Here is a 25,304-nt window from a genome sequence, read left to right as displayed (position 1 = left end):
TAAAATTAAAAATTCATTTCATGCACTAGTTACATGTTGAATGCTCAAAAACCACATTGGTAGGAGCCAGCACACTGGACAGAACAGATAAAGAACTTTACCATTATTGCAGAGAACGTTCCATTAGACAACACTGTCATAGGCCCTGGCGTAATGTCACAAACAAGGTATTTGCTCAGTAAGTGACTATCAACATTTGGAGATCACATACTAAATCACAGTCAAGCTTCAAGGACACCTCTAAGAACATAGCATAGCCACTGTTTTCTCTATACTTCCCAATTTGGTTAAATTGCATAACTTATTGGTGTATCAATTATCCAATTTTCTAAAATATGGATATTAAGAACATTACCATTGTTGGGACATTAACAGCTTCCAAGCACTGTGAGCCAACTTTGTGTAACTTCTCCATTAGAAACTTGACATATTTTCTAATCTAATTCTCACACAGATTTAGATCTACTTATAAGGCATATGTTCTTCTAAGAGATGAAGAAGCAAGCTCAGTAACATTACACAACTTGCAAGGTGCAACCATACAGCTAATAAAAGTCTGAGTTTGGACTCCAACTTACGTCTGTCAACTTACAAAACAGAAGCTCCATTACACATAACCTACACTGTAGAAAAAGCTTCCATCTACATAATCATGTTCTTAGATAGATTTTAAATAAATCCATGGCACAAGAATATGTATTGTAACAAGCACTTGAACTCAATTTCTCAGATATATGTAATAATAGCATGCAAGTGAATTAAGGAGAAGAAACTTCATTTCCTAAGAGATAATATGTACATTAATTCAAGGAATGAATACATTCATTCTTTCAATTGTAAAACAAAAGTATCTTTTCCAGGAAGAAAAACTAAAAATGTTATTATCTTATTTGTTCAAACACTGTCAAATTTTTACTTACCACGTTGGGCAGCAAATGCCTGACTAGCTGAAAGGACTTTTGTTTGCTCTGGATTATACCTTGTACCTTCTGGAAAAATCACAAGATACATCTGTGGGACATAGAGCAAATTTGGTTTATTTGGTGTGAGCTTTGTTGTTGTTATTGTTGTTAACTTAAAAAGCTAAACCTACTAATGCTAAGAGAGTATTTCCTACAGTAGGGGAAAATGTATATTTATTTACACGTGACCTTCATTTCAGGCAGAGCAAACAAAATTTAACAATTCAATTAAGTCTGAACATAAAGTGAAATATATTTTAAATGCAGTGCTACATTCATTGGTAGGTCAGCCATGAAGAATCTAACAACATTTCTAATTACACGCTAATAATTCACTAACTAAAAATAGGCCATGAAATGCTGACTCATACAAAGCCTCAATGACTTTTTTCCCTTTGAGATCCTGTAAAATGTCATTTTTAGAAATATAAATTTTAGAAATCAGTATCCTTAAGTACCAACACTAAAAAGGACCTCATCTGAGGAAAATCATATACTAAATTCCCACCATGTAAAAGGTTCGAAATGTTCACATTCAAAAGCTTCACACGAAATTCCTATTTTACATAGCTCCTTTAGTGCATTTAAAATTTTATTTATAAGTAACCTCATTTGTTATATAAACTGAAACTAAAATAATATAAAGAAGAATATCAAGCTGGATGTTTAATAAGTAATCAATTAGTCTAAGTTTTTACACTTAGATGCTTAGGAAAGTAAAAACAGAAACATTAAAATTATACAGCAAAAACTCCTAACTTGAGAACCGAGTTACAAAATCTACACTAATAACTTTGATTGACAGCCGAAAGACAAAAATAAGATATGCATACTAAATCTTTTCAGATACAAACAGAATACAGAAAACAAGACAGGAGCTCATGGGAGAAAACTATGTTCATTGGATCCATTCTTGCCAGATCTCAGACGGTACTCAGACAATACTGTCTACCTCTGTACATCTGGTACAGAAGCCTTCCTTCATCCGGATGGCCTCTGATGATAAAGCTCCTACTGAAAAACCTACGTGGGACTGAGTTTTTTCTTTAGATACTGGTATAATGGTATCTGAAAATGTTGTACTTTCAGCTTCCATGCAAATATGCAAGCTTTTTGTTCATTCATGTAATAGTTTCAGCACCCACGCCGGACTTAGAAATTAACAGATACTATATGTATCTTTAATAATGAAGATTGATCAGATCTGTTAAGAAAATGTAGAAAAATGGGTAAAATTTGGAAAAAAAATACAAAATTCCTTATTATATTCCAGTAACTAGAAGGAAAAACGGGAAGACAAACATTAAAGCTAGTTCTAAAAACCACACATTCATTTTCATGAAAATGTATTTTGTATCAGTAAGGTTTATATTCAAAGCCATGAAAGCAACTACTGTGGGCTATCAGCTTTTAACTCAATCATTTATAAATAAAATGATTATTTCAAAGGTTAATAACTCATGTGGTATCATTTGCTGTGTCTTGATGTTTAATTTAAAAGAACATTGACAAACAACAAGAAAGCGTGAATTCATTCAGAGCTAATTCGGAAACTATTTCTTATAAACTTATTATGTTCCAGAAACTGCACACAGGATAACAACACACATGGTCCTTCCCTTCATGGACAAGTAAGGAAAAGAAATACATTAAACAGACTAATAAAAACATGTAGGTACATATCATGATATGATTGCAAAGAAAAAGAACAAGGTGTGATAAAGGAAAATGATGAGAAGAAATTTAGGAAGGGCAATGGGGCTAGGACCTAAAGAATGGGTAAAAGAATGAATGCTTTTCCCTAAAGATGAGGAATATAGAAAGGATTTCCCTCACACCAGTTCTACTCAACGCTGTAGTAGGAGGTCTAGCCAGAAAATTTGGCAAGAAAAAGAAATAAAAGCCATCAAGACTAAAAAGGACAAAGTAAAACTGTTATTTCTATAACAATGACGTGATTGTTTATGTAGGAAATCCTAAGGAATATCTTTTTTAAGTTACCAGATAATGATTAAGTTTAGCAAGGTTGGTATATTAAAAAATTATATGCCTAGGTCAACGATCAAAAACTTGAAAATTTTTTATATGTCTTCTACAATAGCATCAAAAACTAAAATTCTTAGGGCTATATCTGGCAACAGATGTGCAAATCTGTACATTAAACTACAAAACACACTGAGATAAATAAAGAAATAAGTAAACAAATGCAGGTTATGTTCATGAACCCAAGGATTCAGTCCTGTTATATCAATTCTTCCCAAATTCATCTATACCTTCGATACAATCAAAATGAAAAGCCCACAAACTTTGGGTAGAAACTGTCAAGCTAATTCTGTAATTCATATAGAAATGCAAATAACCTAAAATAGCCCAAACAACTTTGAAAAGAAAGAACAAATTTAGAAGACAACTACAGTATTTAAAAATTTATTACAAAGCAAGCATTATTAAGACAGTATGGTATTGGCATAAGGATACACATATAGATCAACATAAAAGAACAAATAGTCCACTGATCTAGGGATAACAGACCCATCTATATTCAGTCTACTTATTTCAAACATTGGGGGAAAATAATCTTTTCTATAGTGACGGTTATCTATATTTAAAAAATATAAACTTCGACCTTATACCATATAAAAATATTAATTAGAAATAAATCCTAGAACTAAATGTAAAAGCAAAACTCTAAAATTTCCAGAAGAAAATAAAGGAGAAAATCTTAGCAACCTGGAGTTTGGCAAGGACTTCTTAAATAGGATATAAAAAGTGGAAATTATGAGAGAAAAAAAAATCTATAAATTAAGCTTAAAAGTATGTTCTTCAAAAGATACATATAAATTTATAAAAATAAAAAAATACGTTCTCAAAAAAGATACTATTTATAAATAGGAAAAAGCAAGTAACAGATGCAAAAACCTTGTACAGGAACATTCTTAGGAGCGACAGGCTCACCTCATTTTATCATGCTTCGCTTTACTGAGCTTCACAGAGATTGCATTTTTTCCCGTTGAAGGTTTATGACAACCTTACATCGAGCAAGTCTACTGGTGCCATTTTTCCAACAGTATGTGCTCACCGCACATCTCTGTGGCATATTTTAGTAATTCTCACAATATTTCATATTATTATATCTGTTATTGTGATCTGTGATCTCTGATGTTACTATTGTAATTGTTTGGGGGTGGCATGAATTGCACCCATATAAGATGACAAATTTAATTGATACATGTCGTGTGTGTTCTGACTGCTCCACTGATGGCCCGTTCCCCTGTCTCTCTTTCTCTCTGCCGCCCCTTGGGATTCCCTATTTCCTGAGATACAACAACATTGAAATTAGGCCAATTAATAACCCTATAATGGCCACTAAGCATTTCAGTGAAAGGAAGAGTCGCATGTCTCTCATTTTACATCAATAGCTAGAAACGGCTTAATGAGGAAGCTATGTTGAAAGTCAAGGCGGGCCAAAAGCTAGGCCCTTTGCACCAAACAGCCAAGTTGTGGATGCAAAGAAAAAGTTCTTAAAGAGAATTAAAAGTGCTACATCATTGAACACAAGAATGATTAGAAAGCAAAACAGCCTTATTGCTGAAAACGAGAAAGTTTGAGTGCTCTAGATAAAACATCAAACAGCCACAACATTCCCTTAAGGCAAATCCTAATCCAGAGCAAGGCCCTAACTCCGTTTAATTCTCTGAAGGCTGAGAGAGGTAAGGAAGTGACAGAAAAAGAGTCAGAAGCTAGCAGAGGTTGGTTTGTGAGGTGTAAGGAAGGAAGTCATCTCTTCATAACATAAAATTGAAGTGGCAAGTACTGATGTATAAGCTATAGCAAGTTATCCAGAAAATCTACCTGAAATAAAATAAAGATTAAACAGAAGATCTGGGATTTAAACATGAATGTAATTTCAAAACCAATACTCTTATCCACCAGGCTGCCTCTTATCTGAAAAGGACCTTAAGTGAAAGCTGGAAGAAAAAGTGTAAGTCTCCATATTTGTGCCTAAGTTTTACCAGCTCATATTCTAACAAAATGACTTCCATTAGTTATTTTTATCACAAGTATGCTTCATTTGCATCCACAACCAATAAGTACCTTAATAAAATACTGCATTGTCCCAGCAATAATTATGGAGATGCATTTCTTCACAATTTATGATACAAATATAATTTTTGAAACAAAATTCTGCATTTCTTAAATACTAATACCAAATAAGAGCTGATATAATCATGAAATAGATTCACTAGAACTATGAAGCCACATGAAAACTGGCTTAACATATTCTACCATGTCACTTACTTAATCCACCTTCAGAAAGAAAAGAATCATCAAGAACCTGAGTAAGATGTACCTGCTCTCACACGGCATACAGATTAAGAAATGAAACAACCATCCAGATTCTTAGAAGCCCCACCTGAGACAGTGACCTTACAGTGACAGCTGCTCAGCACTGCCTCTTGAACCTGCCAGTCTGTTATTCATACTGCACTAGGAACATAAAAGGCTGGAATTTTGCCCACAAAAAACAGGAAGGCTATTCTGGTAGCCCATAACAGACTAGGTTATTTGAACCAAGCTTCCTACTGAAAACAACTTAAAAAGCTGGATATAACATTATTTTAAAAGTACCCAAGAGTTGGCAAGATGTTAAGACCGAAATTAAGCAAACACAGTAAAGCAGAAGTAAGCATAAAACAGAACTTTGTTTTACAAGACTCAGAAGATGAGGGGAACGGAAACCAAAGCCCACAGACCTTCCAACATAAATGTGAAGAGAGAATCAGAAGGAAACACCAAAGGCTCCACTTTCAGGGTGAAAGTAAATGAGAGGTGAGCAGGTCTCCTGTGCATCTACAATCCTGGTCGCACTGCCTGAATGGCTCAGTTCACCTTCAACTCAGAATTTGGTTTGGGTGGGGCCCACACTAGAGGAGCCTGAAGCGGCCCAGCTAAAACAGGCAGAAATGTTCTCTGGAGAAAGACACTCCCACCTGAGGCTTCAACTGATTTCCACAAATAACTTACCAAATACAGCCAGAAGCAAAGGAAGATAACAGAGCAAACAAGGAAAGAAAGTACCATGAGCAAGAACCAGCAAAAAACAACAGACTCAGACAGGACTTTAGGCACTGAAATAACCCAACACATCTATACACCTTTTAAATTATGCCTTTAACACTTAAAGAAACAAAGACAAGCTTGAAGATTAAAACCAAAATAACAGATTTGACAAAAACCATATAGCACTTCATATAACGAAAAACAATAAATTTAAAACACTGAAGGTGAATAGATTTGTATCTATTCTGGATTGTATTTTAGAACAGAAAAAGGACATTAGTGGAAAACCCGGTAAAGTCTGAATAAAAATCTGTAGTACAATTAACAGTGTGGTACCAACGTTTATTTCTTAGTTTTGACAAATATATACCATGTTATGTAAGATGTCAACATTAGATGTTAAAGCTAGATGAAGAAGGCTGGGCGTGGTGGCTCAAGCCTGTAATCCCAGCACTGTGGAAGGCTGAGGCTGGTAGATCATGAGGTCAGGAGTCCGAGACCAGCCTGGCCAACATGGTGAAGTCCTGTCTCTACTAAAAATACAAAATTTAGCCGGGCATCGTCGCACATGCCTGTAATCCCAGCTACTCAGAAGGCTCAGACAGGAGAATTGCTTGAACCCAGGAGGCAGAGGTTGCAGCGAGCCAAGATCGTGCCACTGCACTCCAGCCTGGGTGACAGACCGAGACTCCAACTCAAAAAAAAAAAAAAAAAAAAAAGCTAGATAAAGGATAAATAAATGGGAACACTCTGTTCTTTCTGACGTTTCTGTAAATCTAACATTGTTCCAAGTTTTGAAATTTATTAACGAAAAATGAGAGGAGGCTTCCATGAAGTATGTAGAATGCTGAAGGAATACTACTCCCAACCCTACAGCAACAACAACACTGACAAACTGTAGATTCATGACTTTTCTCAGATCCTTCAGAGAGCCGAAAGGTTGCAAGGCAACCAATTAATCCAAAAGTCTAAGGAAAGACAGAAAACTCAAAGGAGAAACAAGATGCAAGTGCTTGTTTACTTGTGGGCCAATGCTAACATTTAGCTAAAAATTTTAACAATTGTGCAGAAAGCCAAGCATAAGTTGGTGGAACAGATGAACCCCTGGGCTACAGACACAAGGAGAATGCAGCACAATTTACAGGCTCGACCCACAGACCTCCTGTGTACTCACAAGATAAAGAAAAAGGAAAACACACTGGGGTCAGGGAAGACTGGATGTAGGCTTGCGGGATGGAACAGCAGCCCTGTGGGAAAGGCTCAGGGCCCAGCCCACATCCTTCTCTGTACGTTTCCTATGGAACAGCAGCCGGAAACTGATGAACAGGGGCAACAAAACTCTGCTACCCATGGGGCACAGATGAATACTCGATGAGGCTGGGCGAAGAGAACAGGGAAAAACTCTTAGTGAAGGCAGGAATACATCCTGGGCAAGACTTACAGCCAGAAGCAAGGCAGGAGCAGAGAAGGCTCCACCCCTGAGATTCTCCCTAAGAATAAAGACACTTCCCTTCCTTCTCCTTCTACCACTGAACTAGCGAGAGTTCGGTAACAAGTATCAGAGAAGTACAGTGGGGAAAGGCACAAAGAGGAGAGCCACTCTGAGGTGCCATGCGAAAATGCTGAGTGTGAAACAGACACTGAGGAAAAGCTCTATCGGGAGGACGTCCCCAGCCTACACACAAAGTAATGCAGCTATAGAAACCTGAAGCTGTGAGAAAAAGCACATGAGCAAAACCCAAATCCAGTGCACCTCCTGAGTGGACTGACTCAACTCCTCAACACCAAAGGCTGAGCAGAAAGACAAGTCTATCCATTTCCAGGTATCAAGACACCTTGCCTCCATTTCTACTGTCTTACAAAAAAGCCCTAGCATTCAGCAGAATCTTAGGAAGTGTGACAAAGGCAAGATAAAGCACAATCTGAAGAGACAAAGCAATCAAAATTTCCAGACTCAGACATGGCCCAGATGTTGGAATTATCAAGCAGGGAATTTAAGAGAACTGCAAATATAATAAAATGATAAAGGTTCAAGTGGAAAAAGTGATTAAGCTTTATGATCAGATAGATATTCTAGCACAGAGATGGAAACTATGAAACAGGGTCGAAGGGAAATGTGAGGAATGAAACACGCAGTAGCAGAGATGAAGAGTGCCTTCAACTGGCTCACCAGTAGACTCAACACAGCCAAAGGAAGAATCTGTGAACTCAAAGATGGGTCAACAGAAATCATCCAAACTGTAACAAAAAAAGAAAAAAGGGAAGGGGGTGTAAAAAAAAATTTTTTTAAACAATGAATAATGCATCTAAGAACTAAAGAACAGTGACAAATGAGCCAACACAAACATAACTGGAGAAGAAAGACTGCGATAGGAATAATATTTAAAGAAATAAGAGTAAAGAAATTTCCAAAATTAATAACAGACACCAAATCATAGATCCAAGCTCAGAGGACCAATCCAGGTAAAATTTTTTAAATGACACTCAGATATATGATACTTAAACTGCTGCAAACCAAAAACAAGAAACTCATGAAGGCAGCTGGAGAAACAGACACATGACAAGTGTACAGAGCTGATTTTTTCAGCCCTCGTGCCACTGACAGCTATATTTGCAGGGGCAAAAAAGCAAGGGACCACTGTGCATAGAATGCCAACATCACCCAACAGGCAGCTATCTTCATTTGCTTCATATATACAATGCCCACAGCAGGACACAGAAGAAACTCTACAGCAGTCATCCATGGCTGGGGTGACTGGACAGCTGGGAAAGAAGTGGGATGGACACTTTAAGGTATAAATTCGTGATTTTTAAATTTTAATTTTTTTTGTAAAAAGTCGATAAACTGTATTACCAACTTATTCTGTCTTTTGGAGATCTACATATAATGACCACAGTTCTGCCCAAATTCACCACACTGTTTCAGACTAAACAGACCCTTTGAAAACACCAAGCTTGGTTCTCAAGGGTGAGCTATAACAGGATAAAGGGTCACTGTTCATCTCATTCCATTCTGCTTCTGTCACCCCACACATGCCCAGAACAGGATGCAATGTCCTAATACAAAAACTAGAAGAGGCATGTGAATAAACAATGCTCACACCGGGCACTTTACCAGCTGACTGTGAAGAACAAACACCTAGAAGAGGCATGTGAATAAATAATGCTTACACCGGGCACTTTACCAGCTGACCGTGAAGAACTCTTCCTTTACCATGAGCTCCAGCTGCTGCCCAGGACCCCTAGTGAGGGGAGGGCAAGAGGAGAGGAGGGAAGACAGAGGGAGGGAGCCAGAAAAGAAGAGGAAGGCCTGTGCACGCGAGCTAAGCTTCTGAGCACATGTCATGCTGTCATGCACCGAAAGAGAAAGCCCAAGTAGTCCTGGTAAGCATGATGCTTTGTCTTAGGCGGGAACCAGGGGAAAAGCCATTGGCAGCAATCAGCATTCTACACATAGCAGATTGAACTCTCCCCACTTTTGTGGAATAAAGTTTTATAAAATATTATTTCCACTGAATGATTTGACATTTGTATAGAGATTCATCCTTTTTTGGTTTTTCTGTATATGTAAGACATTCCAAATTTCCACTAACAGAAAACAGTTGCTGCTTCTAAAACTAAATCTGATAGTAAAGAAGACAAGAAGTAAGATGAGCTCTTAAAGTAGCTTAAATGTCAGGTTAAAATGCAGTTAGTTCTATTTATAGACTCTGAAAGACACCAAATGCTCTTTTTATTCCTCCTTAAGGTCCACTGACCAGCAAAGGACCTAGTTGTTTACAACAATCTTTCTGATGGCTGAAAAACCTGCTTACCTGTACTTAGACGGTTTCTGTTACCTCAGTGTAACTCTGAATTAGTAATTACACATGGGAAAATATATTTTCAAAACAATTCTTAGATTTTAATTTAATTCTTAAATTTAGAAACTGAGAGCTGGTAAGAAAAATAAAACCGGGTAGGTTCTTACTGGAGTTCCAGCGTTCACATAGCTCTGCAACTTGTTTCGCATCTCTTTCTCATTAAATTTGGCACTTCGCTTTACATAGATTCCTCCATGCTGCCACAATAAAATTGGGAGAAAGAAGTTTTACTTTTAAAATAATGATTGGCCAGAGTCATCAAAAAGGCAACTTTTCTTTCAAAAAGTACAGAATATAAACTACATTTCAGAATTTAATCTATATTTAATGTCTTCAAATATTAGCTTCTACAGAACATTTAGCTGAAAAATTACCTTGTCTCAACATAATTCAAAAAAACTGCATGTGACACTGTATTGGAAAATACATGAACTTTGGTTTTGTTGGCAGTTAAAATGAAAATGCTTTCTGTCTTAAATATACGTTTTTTAAAATAAAAAATCCTGATCAATCAGATGGATTTAACTCCCAATTCTTCCACCCACTTATTACGGAGTCACTAAAAAGCGTCCTTAAAATGTCAATACTCACGATCTTTAGGGATTTTAAAAAATCAATCCTGCTACAGATATTTCTGTGGCATTGTTATGGACAGAACTGTGTTCCCCCAAGTCAGTCTACTAAAGCCCTAATAGTTCCCACTGTGACTGTATTCAGAGAGAGGGACTTAGAGGTGGTAATTAAGGTTAAAAAGGGGCCTCAGAGTGGGACCTTACAAGTCTCTGTAGAAGGATTAGTCATCCAGTGTGATTAGTCCTTCTAAGAAGAGGAAGCAATGCCAGGGGTGCTTGGGCACAGGGAAAAAAAATCACATGAAGACACAGGAAGAAGGCTGCTGTCTGCAAGCCAGGGAGAGAGACCTTGGGAGAAACTAACCCTGTCAACACCTTGATCTTGGATGTCTAGCCTCCAGAACTGGAGAAAATAAGTTTTATATATACAGCTTTTTTTTTAATATCATACAGATCACTAATTACTGTTATCAATAGTTTAATGTAATTGTGTATCAAATTCTATGCCTTTAAATTTCCTATTTGTTTGATCTTTGTACGTTTGCATTTTTGCTCTTTCATTTTACTGCAGCTGGTCCTTCATATCCATGTGTTCCACATCTGCAGATTCAACAAATCACAGATCAAAAATATGTGAATAAAAATAAAAAATAATACAATTAAAATAATACAAATAAAAATAAAGTATAACAACCGTTTACATGGCATTTATAATGTATTAGATATTATAAGTAATCTAGAGATGATTTAAAGTAGTGCACAGGTTATATGCAAATACTATCCCATTCTATATAAGGGTCTTGAGCATTGTATTTTAGATTTTGGTATCTGTGGTGGTCCTAAAACCAATCCCCACAGATGCTGAAGGAAAACTGTATATGGATAATCAGACAGGTATATAAGTACACACCACTAAAAATACCAAACCAAATTACTTCAATTGAGAATAAACTATTAAACCCATTTTAAAAACTATACATTTACATGAAATACATGTTAAATTTTAAAATATAACATTTTTATAAGGTTGGGTATGGCAGTTTGAACTATAATGTCAGCATTTGGGGAGGCTGAGGCAGGCAGATTGCCTGAGTCCAAGACCAGCCTGGGCAACACAGCGAGACCCCATCTCTACAAAAAACACAAATTTAGCCAGGCATGGTGGTGGGTACCCACAGTCCCAACTACTTGAGGCTGAGGCAGGAGGTTCACTTGAGCCCCACAGGTCAAGGCTGCAGTGAGCTGTGTTCCCAACACTGCACTCAGCCTGAGCAACAAAGTGTGACCGTCTCAAAACAAAACAAAACAAAATTTATAAACTACGTATATATAGAGAAAAGCATGGAAACAAATTACCTGAGCAAAATAAAACCCATACAATGGGAGCCACTTTAATCCTTCTTTCAGCACATAGCGCACATGTCCTAGCGCATTCTGCCTGATGGCCAAGATGTCAGCAACAATCCAGTCAACTGCAGAGACAGGACCCAGTTAGTGCATACATGAACCTCTTCAAAAGTTGTACTAGGAATGTGCTTCAAAAGTACTGTGATTAGGATGTTTAAAATTTTTTTTAAATCAATCTGAGATATTTTAAAAATATACACTTTCTGTTTTTTGAGATTTTTTTGCATTTCTTGAAAGGCTTTTTATTTCAAAGATAAAACACAGTCACAAAATACCTAAGTAATCCAACAGCAGCATGTATATGGAATAAAATGAGCTTCTCTAAATCCTAAAGCATAGAAAACAAAGATTTTTTTTTAATGAGAAAGTGGAAATTATAAACAAAAAATGGCCAAATGAAACTATGAATTGCAACTAAATATTCTGTGTGTGTATATGTATGTTTGGCAAAAGGCAAAGACAGTTTATCTTTTACTAATGAGTTTTTAGGACTTGGTACTAGATTAGGACAGCAATCAAACAAAGGTCTCACATGCCTTACAATAGTGCTGGGTAGATACATGCGTTCTTTATGTAACCAAGAAAAACGATCCCAGGCTGCTAATAATTACAGTTAAATAAATATGTTATTAACAAAGTGTTGCAAAAACAAGGGTAAGATGGTATGAGTTGATAACAGCAGCAACAAAAAACTTCCTAGAAGTTGTTAGTTGAGCTTTCAAAAAGAAAAAATTCCCAACACAGAGAGTGGCCCTTGCCAATAAAACAAACAGGAAGCGGCAATGTGGGTGCAGAAGATGGGAAACAGAGGACACGGTTTAAAGAGGAAATGAAGTGAAATTAAGAAGACAAATGATAAAGGTCTTAAGAACCACAGAAACTTAGATTTGAAAGTAAATGGCTACAAACTACTCTATTTCTTGATGAGAAAGAAAACATGTAAGAATGAAATGTAAGGGAGACTTCTCTAGTTAATACACACATGAGCTCAATTGATACTCAAAAAGAAAATCGTTAAGAATCTGTGAAAACAACAGTTCCAGCATCACCCATGTCCTCAGGCCACAAAATGAGAACAAAAGGAGTGAGTCAGAGGAAGGAAATGTTTAAAAAAAAAAATCTGTAGAAAATAAAAGCTGAGGATTTAAAGGAATTACAATAAAGTTTTAGCCAAAGAGGAGAGTCTTCCACAGATTACAGGATGATTAGCTCTCAGCTTTGTGAAATCCGTTAGACAATGAACCATACTAGTCAGAATATCCCAAAGAAGATTTAGCCATTTTAATACTAAAAATTAACCCAGAAAAATGTCTTAGCAATTATTATACATCTCTTTTTAATCAGGGATTATCATTCACAAGTTAACTTTTTCTTGATGACTGAAGACTTACAATTATTATATATATGAAACTTTTGTTATGGCTTCCTAAAAGTAGAATGTTGCTTGCAAAGATGCTCCCCTACAGTGTATGATTCCAGAGACAGACACCACCTGTGTTATTGGGTTGAGATATCTACATTATTGGGCTATCAATGATCATGTTTCTCTAAAGTATATAATTTCCTGTTGAAGCCCTCTCCCTAGCCCCTTCTAATTTAGATCAAACAAATAATAACTAATAAACATATTTCCTTCTAGTCATGTCTTAGAAACCATATAATCAATCCTGTTATACCTGTACCAAATGCAAAAGTAAGCAGTCAATAAATTGACTAAATTGAGAACTAATTCTGTATGGTTCTGTATGGTTCCCAGGCTAAAGCACATCTTGGAAATATAGTTGGGGTACAAAGTTAAAAACCAGGTTTAGCATCTTTTCCTGCAACAATTATTTTTTCTTAATTTGGAAGAATTTTAAAAATGGATTTTATTTTAAAACAAACGGGTTTATGGTTATATTCTGGCCTCAGATGCCCCTCCCAAGAACTTTTAAGAGAAAGTATAAGATTTTCAAGGTACGTCATGTTCATAATAAGCTGCCCTGGGCTATGCCCTTAAACTTGAAAATTTTAGTGGAAACATTTAACAACTAGCTTAAGTAGTCAAAATATACAAGCTTTGCGCCACCAGTATTTGCTACTGAATCATCTTTATTTCTTGTTTATTCTCAGCTATGTTTCAGATAGGACACCAGATTACAGATAGTTTCTGACTATCTCAGTTACAGTTGAGATTATATTACTTTGACAATAACTATTCATATTTTGTGTTCTGGCATAATTTAACTAAGATAGCAATAAATTTGGCTATGTGAGACTCTTCCATGGCGATCAACCCAAAGCAGTGTCATTGTTCCCATTAACTTGGAGGAGAGGAGTAGAAGGCAGTGAGAGGCAGCAAGTCTAATTTCCTCATCCCTATCGTCATGAAAGAGCAGTTCCTAATTCATGAGGGCCCTGTGTAGTCTTAAGAGATACTGCATGTGCAGCGCTTCCCTACCATGGATCCAGTGTTATGCTAATGGTGAGCTATGACTGGCATCACAACCACTTTTAAATGCCATCTGTGAGCCAGGTACTCTACCAGGATTAGGAGATAGCCTCTGTAAAGGGCCTAAAGGAGCTAGCACTCACGCCTTACCAATAAGGCTCTGAGAGATAAGTAAGTTGCCCACTGACACACAGCCTGTTACAGAACAGCATTTCTGCAATGTCAAACAGGAACCTGGGTCTCTCTGACTCCAAAGTCCGTGCCTTTTTATAATATTCTACTCACCACGCATGCTGTTCAATAAGAAAATTGACGCTTAAACCAAGAAAAGGGAACATTTCATGAGAATAAAAAGGCAAATAGTAGGCGGGGAGCAGTGGCTCACGCCTGTAATCCCTGAACTTTGGGAGGCCAAGGCAGGCAGATCACCTGAGGTCAGGAGTTCAAGACCAGCCTGACCAGAATGGTGAGACCCCATCTCTACTGAAAATACAAAATTAGCCAGGTGTGGTGGTGCATGCCTGTAATCCCAGCTACTCGGCAGGCTAAGGCAGGAGAATGGCTTGAACCCAGGAGGCGAAGGTTGCAGTGAGCCGAGATCGCACCACTGCACTCCAGCCTGGGCAACAAGAGCGAAACTCTGTCTCAAAAAAAAAAAAAAAAAGAAAAAGAAAAAGAAAAAATTGGCAAATAGTATCAAACGTAGATTGCTGAAGGATAAGGGGAAGGAATAATAGTCACTGTATCCTGCTGACTCCAGAGAGAAATGAGTTAACAGAGACAGAGACAGAATGTAGAGACAAGGATGTGTCAAGTGAAAACAAGGGAAGAGAGAGACTAATTTAAATGTTAATTCTTTTGAGTATCAGGCCAGGAAACTCATTTATTCTAGCAAGCCTGGCAGAAGACAAACAAGAACGTCTAAGCAGAACAGCAGTCTTTGATGTTCTCTCTGCTAATGACATTTTCAGAGATACTCCGCTGTGACTCCTAACATCTCAGAGGGGTTTTACAAGGGCACCTAAACACCATCGGATGATGAACCATGTCTATGGCTAGGCTTTAGGGGTCTCTGAAACCCTAAAACTACATGCACATTTTTATATGCACATTTTTTTCTAGGAAAAGGCTCTGTCATATACTGACTAAAGCCTGTAATTCTAAAGAAATTTAAAATCACTCACCTAGTATTTTCCCAAGTTATCGAATTTTAAAAGGAAGGCTTTCAAAAAAAAAGCAGCCTTCTCAAATCCTGCTGGGATCAGGATCTGGTGCCAGAGCAGTGATACAAAGTCACAGGCTCTTGGAGCTACGGTGAAGGGAAGGGGAAGTGGTTCTCTAAACTGATAAATGAAATTCAGGTCAGTGTGGTCTGAGGATGAAGATTATCCTTCCCATAGTACCTGTGGTCCCAAATACAAGTAGAATTGTTTTCTGTTTTTGTTTTTTAATCTGTTTTTTCATAGATGTTTTCTAGAAGTCCTCAATCTGAAGGAATATATATAATATATATAAAAGCCAATATGTAGTAAGCATACAAATTAACAGTAGTCGTTATCATTATTATCACTATCAGCAACACTTCCAGAAATGTTCGGAGAACTTACTCCACGAGTCACTACTAGAGAGCTCTGTTCATCGAGTGGAGTTTATACTGAAACCTGGACAAAGAAAAGCTGGCAGGGAAACTGAAGAAGGAATTTTAAGAGAATCCTGTTAAACAGAAAGACAACTCTACACGAAATTAACACTGGATCGATATAAAGGAAATGTAGGAAAATCAAAGCTATCAAGAGCCACTCCCTGTACTGGGCCCACGGATCCCTTTTATTTGATATTTGAAACCTGGTAGAAACATCCGTCAGCGGCAGGACAGGAACAGCAGAATGGTGTTAGAAGTAAAACGGCCAATATGTCAGCACAGATCAGAGTTCTCAGCAGCACTGACCATTGGTTGACTGTTTTGCTATTTTTGCCGAGAGTGAAATGTAATTAGATAAAACAGTCTGAACCAGTCACATAATAAAGTTGGGGAAAATACACAGATACATCAAAATTCCTATCAACCCCTTGTAGCTTCAACTCTTGTCCTATAAATCTGAATGTAATCATTACTTCACTAAATTGAGAAAAATGCACTTTAACTTTTTATACTTTCTATACCTCATCTATGGTATAAGTAGTAATAAAAACCACAAAATCATGAAGAGACCGCTGACAGAAAGAAAATTTAAAAAAAGTCACAGGCATAAGTGATTTCCCTTAAGAGTACTATATTGATCAGGTTGTTTTTAGCTTAAGAGTACTATATTGATCAGGCTGTTTTTAGCTTTGAGCTTCTAGGTATAACATTTTTTAAAGCAATAAAAATGGAATTTAGGAAGTATGCACCAAAAGTAGCTAGCTACAGGTTTGAAAACATAAGAAGTGGGATTTCTTGGAGGGCTGAATTATTTGGAGAATTAAAAAGTACCTTACCCAATGACAATTTCCTGATCCTGCTACTGTGCTACAATTGTATTAAGATGTCACCATTGGGAAAATATTGCTGAAAGGGTCATAGGACTACAATGTACTGTTTTGCAAATTCTTGGGACTCTAGAATTACTTAAAAATGCAAAGGTTTTTAGAAGTATCTTAACCTAAAGTATATATTGCACTATTTTGAAGACCAGTCCTCTGCAATTCCTCTGATGGAACAGTAGCAAACTAGAATTAAACCAAACCCATTTGAAGAAGGAAAGAAGTGCAGACATTAGAAATGACTAGCATAGTAAGGAAATGAGTACTCACATACCAATACAGCCTTTCCGCAGCTTAGCAATCAAAAACGTAAAATATATATCTACACTTCCACCCAAGGCTACTTCTAGAAACATCACTTACAAAAAGAATGAATACACTACACAAAGGAAAAACAAACCAAGCAAGTAAGAAAATAGCTTACTTACATCCAACAGAGGGAGAAGGTAAATTTAGGAAAATTCATAGCTTTCAAGTTGCTGACTTTCCAAAAAGTAAAATCACAAAAATACAAGAACAGGTGTAATATCTGCACAGAAAATCGATGTTTTAAAAAACCCACTTCATTTAAATATAAGAATGGTATTTTGAATGCCCATGTGCCATCTGTAGAAAAACCTACGTTTCATGCAAATGAAATACAAACCTGTGCTTTGATGATTTGCTAAATATATTATATTTTCTTTATTTTTTGGCAAATCTCCATATAGCAATATCTAAAAAATAAAACAAAAAAAACACATTACTTTGATATTTTAAAACATCTGTAATATACTGTAATATACAAAGGAAGACAATGTGAAGAAACTGATGAATGATGCTGTGAATATTTCCATCCATGATTAACAAAAATTAGATTCCTCACAGGAGCCTCAGAGATCAAAACTGCTCATGTCCACAAAGCAGTTATGTATAGGACAGGTTAATGGTCATAAATTAAAATAGAATAATCAATATCCTCATGAGAAAAATATAACAAGCATTTATTGATTGCTAACAATATATAAAACACTGTTAACATAAATCTTCCTTCAAAGAGCCTACAATCAATAAGAGACAGACATGTCCACAGGAACTGTAATGAGACATAATGCAAATACTATGAAAATATGGTACTTTCTTATGTTTAAAATCTGTTTTTTCTTTTTTCAGGAAACTAGAAGGCTACACAACCTTTTTTAATTTTAAAGAACTGTAAACTGCAGAGCAGGAGGATCATTAGGTGGGATTTTGGCAGATGAGAGGAAGGAAAACGTCATGAGAATAAGAATGAATGGAAGCAGTAACCCTGGAGGCCTGTTGGGTACACAGGCAGTGTCGGGCGGAGGAGCAAGGAGACCAGAAGGGTGGCTCTGAACTGGAATGCCAGAAGTCTTTTGAATTCCATGCTAAAGATTTAAACTTTATTCTGTAAGTATGAGAGAAACATGGTTCCATGATTAGGACTCACTCCATCTCCACCAAGAACAGAGTTCAACAGCGGGGCAACTTCCAGCATGAGGGAGGAGCTGGTGAGAAGCACACAGTGAGCTTCTGGTCCAACAGCCAGTTTATTTTTAAACTGGGTGGTAGGTACACAGGTGTTCAGTGTACCTGTATTAGTGTTTCTGCTGTTTTGTGTGTCTTACATATTTTAGAATAAATTTTTCAAGAAACTGGAGAGTACACTCGTAAAGACTTAAAAGGAAATGGCTGCTAATGGTGCTAGGTTTTTATTCAGGGCATTTTTGTTTCTGCATCTTGTCATCATGGATTATGCAAGATTATAAATTAGCTAAGGCTTTTTAGATCTGCCTTGTCCATAAGGATTATCTTTTGGTCATGACATTATTTATTAATATCTTAAAAAGAGAGGAAAGAAAGGGACAATTAACCCAACAACTTTGCAGACAAATGTACCTAAATAACATAAAGTTCTGGAAGCCAGGGATGTGACTAAAGTTTCCATTACATTCCTTAGAAACTGCACAGTGCTATGTATGTAGTATGTTTAAATATTTGCCCAGTGAGTTTTTATTCATAAAGTTTATTGATGGCATAAATGAGTAAAACCAATAGTTTGATCTGTTCAGAGTTAAAAATGACATGCTGGCTTGTGAGTAAATCCCCATTCTCTTACCAACAAGCCGGAATTGCATCAAGACCGTTGAGTATGCACTGATTTAAAAGTTTTGCACAGGCCAGGCATAGTGGCCCACGTCTGCAATCCCAGTGCTTTGGGAGGCTAGAGGGAGTGGGTGGGCGGGGGCAGTGGGGGCAGGATGGGAAGATCTCTTAAGCTCAGAAGTTCAAACTCAGCATGGGCAGCACAGCCAGACCCTGTCTCTACAGAAATATAACAAGATTAGCCAGGCATGGTAGTGCGCACCTGCCCACACTCCTTCAGGAGCATCCAGAACAAAATGCACACCTAATGACAAGTCCCCAGCCCCTTATGGCCTATGAGCTCCTCAATAGCCTGATCTGTTTTCTACCCCAAGAGCCTAGCACCAAGCTGGTTTTTAACACGTTTCCAGAATTATTGTTTACACTTTTGTCACCAGTAGGTAAAGCTATATTTCATTTTCAAAATAAAGGTAGTTTCAGAATAAACATAAATAAAATAATTTAAGTGAACCAGTGAGTTTTAAAGGCATCATTCTGTAAATCTAGTACTCATTTTTTAAATCACATTAGTTCCCTCTACAAACGTATCCTGCAAATAATTTGTCACTTCAAAATAAGGCACAAGAAAACATGCCTTTTCTTTTTGTTTTTCATAACTCTTTAAGTAATTTTAAGTTCATTATAATTGCTTCTTCATAATTTTAGGTTCATCCACTTTTTAATAACTCATCAGACATCCCCTACAGAAAAAAAATAATTTCTCTTTTCATTTATTAATTCAGAGGTAGCCAATAAAAATGTTTCTGAATAACTATCTATCTTCATCACAACTGACAAACTAGTTATTCTGTTCTCGTCAAACAAACTTACTTATCTTGCACAAACTGGCTTTCACAAGAAGGCCTGAATTAGAAGTGGACTAGTTTCACCTCACCTTGATCACATTTATGTTGTTTTTAATTTGCTCTCATGATACATAAACTGCCTAATGACTTTTTTTTAATCTTAAAAACAGGTAGTAACATGGAATTTAAAGTAATCACATGCTTAACACCTTAGCCTCCAAAACACAATGTCACAGAGACATAAATACACAGCATTCTTTGTTAAAAAATATATATTCTTCATTTATCTCAATAATGTCCATTTGCCTTCCACATGCAAAACCTGAAACATGATTTTTTAAAAAAAACTTGCACTGCTGTTAAGTATAGATGATACTGTTGACAGGAATCAGAGAATATTCCACACCCACATACGCTACTTTGGCATTAGGATTACTTTGAGCTGAAGGCAGCTGAGACACAGCAGATACAGGAAGAGTTCTCTGCCCTCTCCCTAACTGCCTAAGGCAGGACATAATTTCCCTGTGGAAAGGTCATATAAATTTCCATATGTAAAGGTGTTTCCCTGTCCCTTATTAGGAGACCAGAAACTGGCAAAATAAACCTGCATAGCAAACCTTATTACCATACATTTCCTAGTCATTTTCCCACAATTTACCACCCCGGGAGCTGAAATCCTCTTCTCCTTAGACTAGTCACTTCACAATTTATCAGCCTTTGTTAAAAATCACATACAAACCCATTCTTTAGCCAAGCACAGAAGGGCACAACTACAGTCCCTGCTACTCAGGAAGCTCAAAAAGAAGAATCGCTTGAGTTCAGGAGTTTGAGTCCAGCCCTGGCAACACAGCAAGACCCCCGTCTCTTTAAAATAAAGATAAACATAAAAATAACCCCTCCTTCCCTGTGCATGTAAAAACACTAACATCAATAAAATGTGTATGCCTCTACTCCTGTTAATCTGTCTCTTAATCTCTTAATTCACAAGCCCTAGCTACCCTACGAGGGTAAAGGAACAGTCTGCTCTCCCCTATACTGTAACATGACAGCCACTAAGAGGTAGGTTCTAAAGTACTAGACTTGAATTAAGCTTGAATTAGAATCCTCATCCGTCACCTTATGATGAGAACTTGGGCAAAACATCCAACCTCTCCAGACCGATTTCTTTGCCTGTAAAATGAGTGTAATAATAGTAACTACTCCTCCTAGGATTGCAGTGAAATAAGTGAAACTATGTAAACTACTTCACACGATGCCTAGAACATAGTAACCATCTAAAATATGTTAAACTGTCATTAGTATGATCCAATGAAACGGAACTTTTTATTCAAAACTGTGTTAAGTGATTAATGGACAAGAGAAATAGCTACCTAGTCTATCTCTCCCCACAAAGTCTTTGATTACATAGAAGTACAGCCATAAAGAATTTCAATTTGAATAAGATTACATATACAATTTACACTGTTTATATAATTACTTGAACTTTTAAATGTATTTTATGCCAATGAAATATACCACCAGTTAATCATTATAAGAATTCTGCTGTAAAGCATACAAAAACTATAGTCTTTTTCTACCCAGTTTAAAACGTTTCATTGAATAGTAAAATTATTATGCCCTTCTGAAATAAGATCAAAATAGCGAACAGCTACTTGCCCGATAATCAATACAAACATAATTATCATGCAATAAATGGAACTTAACAGATGACAAAGTTCTTTTTTTCCTTTTGCTTTCTTTAGCAAAGCCTTCTTCATAAGCTTTCAAAACAGTACTTCACACGCAAAACTGTAATGACTAGGTGTTTGGACCATCACGGCTCACTGCTCTCTCATTGTTCTTACCATGTCTAGTGAATAAACTGGCTGACTGCATTCAATGAGACACATGGCTGTTTCCATAGTAATAAGAATGCTGGTTCTTCCAACTCCAGCACTGCAAGAAACAACAGGGAGTTTTTCCTTGCCAACCCTCTTATTTTGCACATGAAAAACAAAATCCAGAAAGTCATTGAATCATCAGGGTCTCCATGGTCAGGCCAACCTGTGTACTGGATCTGAGTGACTGATGACTCTCATTTTTCTCTTGGTTAAACAGCAGTGTGATCTTCCCGAAGATAAAGGCAGTGCTTCCTTCTTCTGAGTGGCAGAAGGCTGGGTAGCATCCATAGGATGAAATTCTGGGTTCTGGCCAATATTGGGGTCATTTAACTCTGCCACATTCCACTTGTGTGGTCAACATTACAACCATGGAGAAGACTTGTTCCTAAGTCATCTGCCAAAAATCTGTTCCAGTGTGTGGTAACGCCCCTTGACAAGCACTGTTCTGACTTATAACGCTGGAATTGCACTGATGTAGTCTTCATTACCTTTTAAAATAATCCATGTAGTATCATAAGGCAAACTATCTCTGTATCTATTTTTGGAAAGGTTCTAAGGTAATCTGGCACCAGACCTTGTCATTCCAAGTTTTCTTTTTGATAAGCTGATCAAATTGTGTCCAGAATGTTCCAGCGGTAAGCCCTTGGCTAGCTGGATCACTGACTCCCACAGGAAATGGTCATCCTGGTGGACACTATCTAGTGGGTCTTTCTCCAGAATGTACTGGAAGTCTGTCCTGTTTTCTAGCACTTCTTCCACTACATCATATGCAGCACAGGTGGAACTAGAAGCATGAGTTCCCCAGAATGTCTCTCACAGTTAGCTTTAATAAGCAGGACAACCCAATCATGGATGTGTCTGTAAAGTCCCAACCACTGATCAATACAACTAGGTCTTCTCTTCAATCGAGGGTCACCGAGTTCAAAGGTGTTCCTGGTGCTTCTTAGGACATGATCACAGACATCTTCTGACCATATTCCCCTTTACATTGACTCCATACCTTCCATTTTCATCAGGTTCACTCTGATTAGAACAAGATGATCATGTAGAACACCACCATTAGGAGTAGATTTTTTAAGAGAAGATGTAACATCAATGTTTCATTAATATGATCTTCCAGATCTTGTTGGAAATGTAAATAATGAATTTGGTTCCAACTGTTTTTCTTAGATTGTTTGGGTGGTAAAGCCGGAGACTACCCATCTCAGGGGTGTCCTGTAATGGTGGATGATTCCAGAGTGATGCTATCAGCTTGTGCTGATAATGGTGATCTCTGACTCGCAAATACTTTGGAAGAAGTGTGAACCACATAATCTACCAAATGACCAACTGAAGACGGTCATAATCAGGTTCCCTCTTGTATGAATGCAAAATTTTGATAAGTAGGAATTCCTGTTCCAGGTGGCAGCTGTGATGGAAGGCTTTACGTTTCCAATCCTTTCATCAGATATTGAATTCCTGCTTACTACTTCCCAATTCATTAATTTCCACGTCAATGGCTTACTTGAGGAACCTGCAAATAGTCTGTCTTTATTTGCCTTTTCTTTGCCATACTGAATTAATTGAACTTCAGTTCTCCCATGGTGCATTAGGAATTTTGAACCTAATGTAAAATAATGTGCAAAAAAATTATTTCTAGTTGGAAGTGGTCTGTCCAAACAGAAGAATATGTGATGTTCTAAACTTGCTTTCCACAAACGTTTACATGCTCTACAATTCATCATATTAAATCCTGATAATCTTTCTCCAGATTTATGCAAGCCATTTTCAAAGCTGAATAAACAACTGTTTGCACTTAAAACAAATTTTTACAATCTTCGACCATGGAAAGGTACTCGTTCGTAGTCTCTTATAAATCAGAATTCCTCTTGACGTCATTCCAATCATAATTTCATTGTTACTTTGATTCCTTGCATAGTGGAATTCAACTCCACCGAGTTCTAAGGTACTTGCTGTGTTTAGGTAATTAACTTCTGCTTCTCAAGGACATAAGCCTATATGTTGCTGATGTCATTTTTACAATTTATTTTTCAAAATTTTGAGGATGATCAGGAATGAAAGAATAACCTGAGAGGTGGCCTAGCAAGTTCTCTGACTGACTGTAGTCTCCAAGTTTAGTCTGAAAAGCAAATAAAGGAAAAAGGGCAGTAGTATCGTAAGAACAGGGCAATCTTCCAGTAAGAATGCCTTGTTAAATTTGTAAAAAATACTAGTAGTGGGCTATTCATGGAATCATCAGCCACCTGTAAATCAACATAGTCTTGCTCAGTAAAATCAGGATGGTCGCAGACTACATCTGACAGAACTTGCCACTGATCATGTTTATTCGCACTGAAAGCTTATACAGTGTTTTCCAGAAGGATGTTACAAGCCTCTGTATGCTGTCTGTCTCAGGCCAACTCTGGTGCTCGTACATTGGAGATTGTGGGTTCTGCCAGCAGGAAATTGAAAATGTGAGGTCATGACTGTACACACAAGGTCTTTGTATCACAGCTGTGTCCTCTCAGCTGAAGAAAGAAAGCATCAAAGCCAGGCAGTGATGGGGAGCGGCATGTCTGCTCTACCACCCACAGCAACCACGTCATGCTGTGGAACTGCCATGGCCTGCGCCACCCAGGAAGGCCATGAAGTTCTTTCTCACACACTCAGCATGCATGTGTCTTTTGGCACTGCCCTTATTTTACATCCTGTCTTTTGGTACTGTTCTTATTTTAGAGGGTGTGTTTTTTCTGAGTATCCATGATGTACCAGTCACTGAGCTAGGCAGTTTCACATATTATCGCATTTTGTCTTCAAAATAGCATGACAAAAAGTATTCCATTTAAGGATGAGGATCTTGAGACTGAGAAGTTGACACTTACTCCACATGACATACGGAATGGCAGAGAAATAGGAATTACACCGAGGTTTCTCACTCCAAGATCCCAAAATCTTTTGACTGTGACAAAACTATTCTCTGCAAAAATTCCAAATAAAAAATGTCAAGTGAGACGGCTTCTCATATATTAGAAGCTTATATAATTTTTTTCACTTTGAATATCAATCACAGAATTATAAGGAACCCGTAAAAAAAAACTAAAAGCCAACAAAAAATTTTTTCCTACATAAACACAAATTAAGCCCGGAAGCAATGCAATATGAAAGTGCACCAAGAGCTGGCATTCACTATATCACACCCAACTTTTAGGTGAACCACCTGCTTATATACGCAACAGCCACCCAGTTAAGTAACCATCTGACATAGTTGTATTCCTCCTTTATTTCCTCAGTTCTTTGTTTATTTCTTTAATTTGTGAACTATCTCAGCAAACATTCAAGTTTTCTTTTAAGTGACATCTTTCTGCACTGCTAAATTATGTGTCACTTTAGGGTAGACACTATGCATTTTGTCAATCCAGAACATTAGCACCTATTAACAGTAGGTGGTTAGCACTTAATATGTGGCTGGGACTTAATACGACTCTCCTTTCCAGGTATCATCACCCTCATTTCTTTCTGCCCCTGGAATTCTCATGCCAAGCTGGAGCACAGTAAAGTCATCTTCTAAATATTACTTACACTTATACACATACACAGTACTCTAAAATCTTCAAGCAATACTTTCTTATTTGGGGTTTTCATCTCTGGTGCCTACAGAGAAACAGAAGAAACAAC

General features: G+C 37.2%; 1 protein-coding gene across 1 annotated transcript in view; it reads right to left on the bottom strand.

The window, feature by feature from the left end:
- AGPAT5 (1-acylglycerol-3-phosphate O-acyltransferase 5) overlaps positions 1–25,304 on the bottom strand; it is a 54,150-nt gene that overhangs the window by 19,702 nt on the left and 9,144 nt on the right. The window contains 4 exon segments of the mRNA XM_021941987.2: positions 921–1,011; positions 9,994–10,083; positions 11,815–11,930; positions 17,466–17,535. Of these exon segments, the coding sequence (XP_021797679.2) occupies positions 921–1,011; positions 9,994–10,083; positions 11,815–11,930; positions 17,466–17,535 (367 nt within the window).

The sequence above is a fragment of the Papio anubis genome, chromosome 8, assembly GCF_008728515.1.
Source record: "Papio anubis isolate 15944 chromosome 8, Panubis1.0, whole genome shotgun sequence".
In the NCBI taxonomy this organism is placed as follows: Eukaryota; Metazoa; Chordata; class Mammalia; order Primates; family Cercopithecidae; genus Papio; species Papio anubis.
The sequence above is the reverse complement of the archived record's forward strand: the minus strand, read 5'-3'. Positions and strand labels throughout refer to the sequence as shown.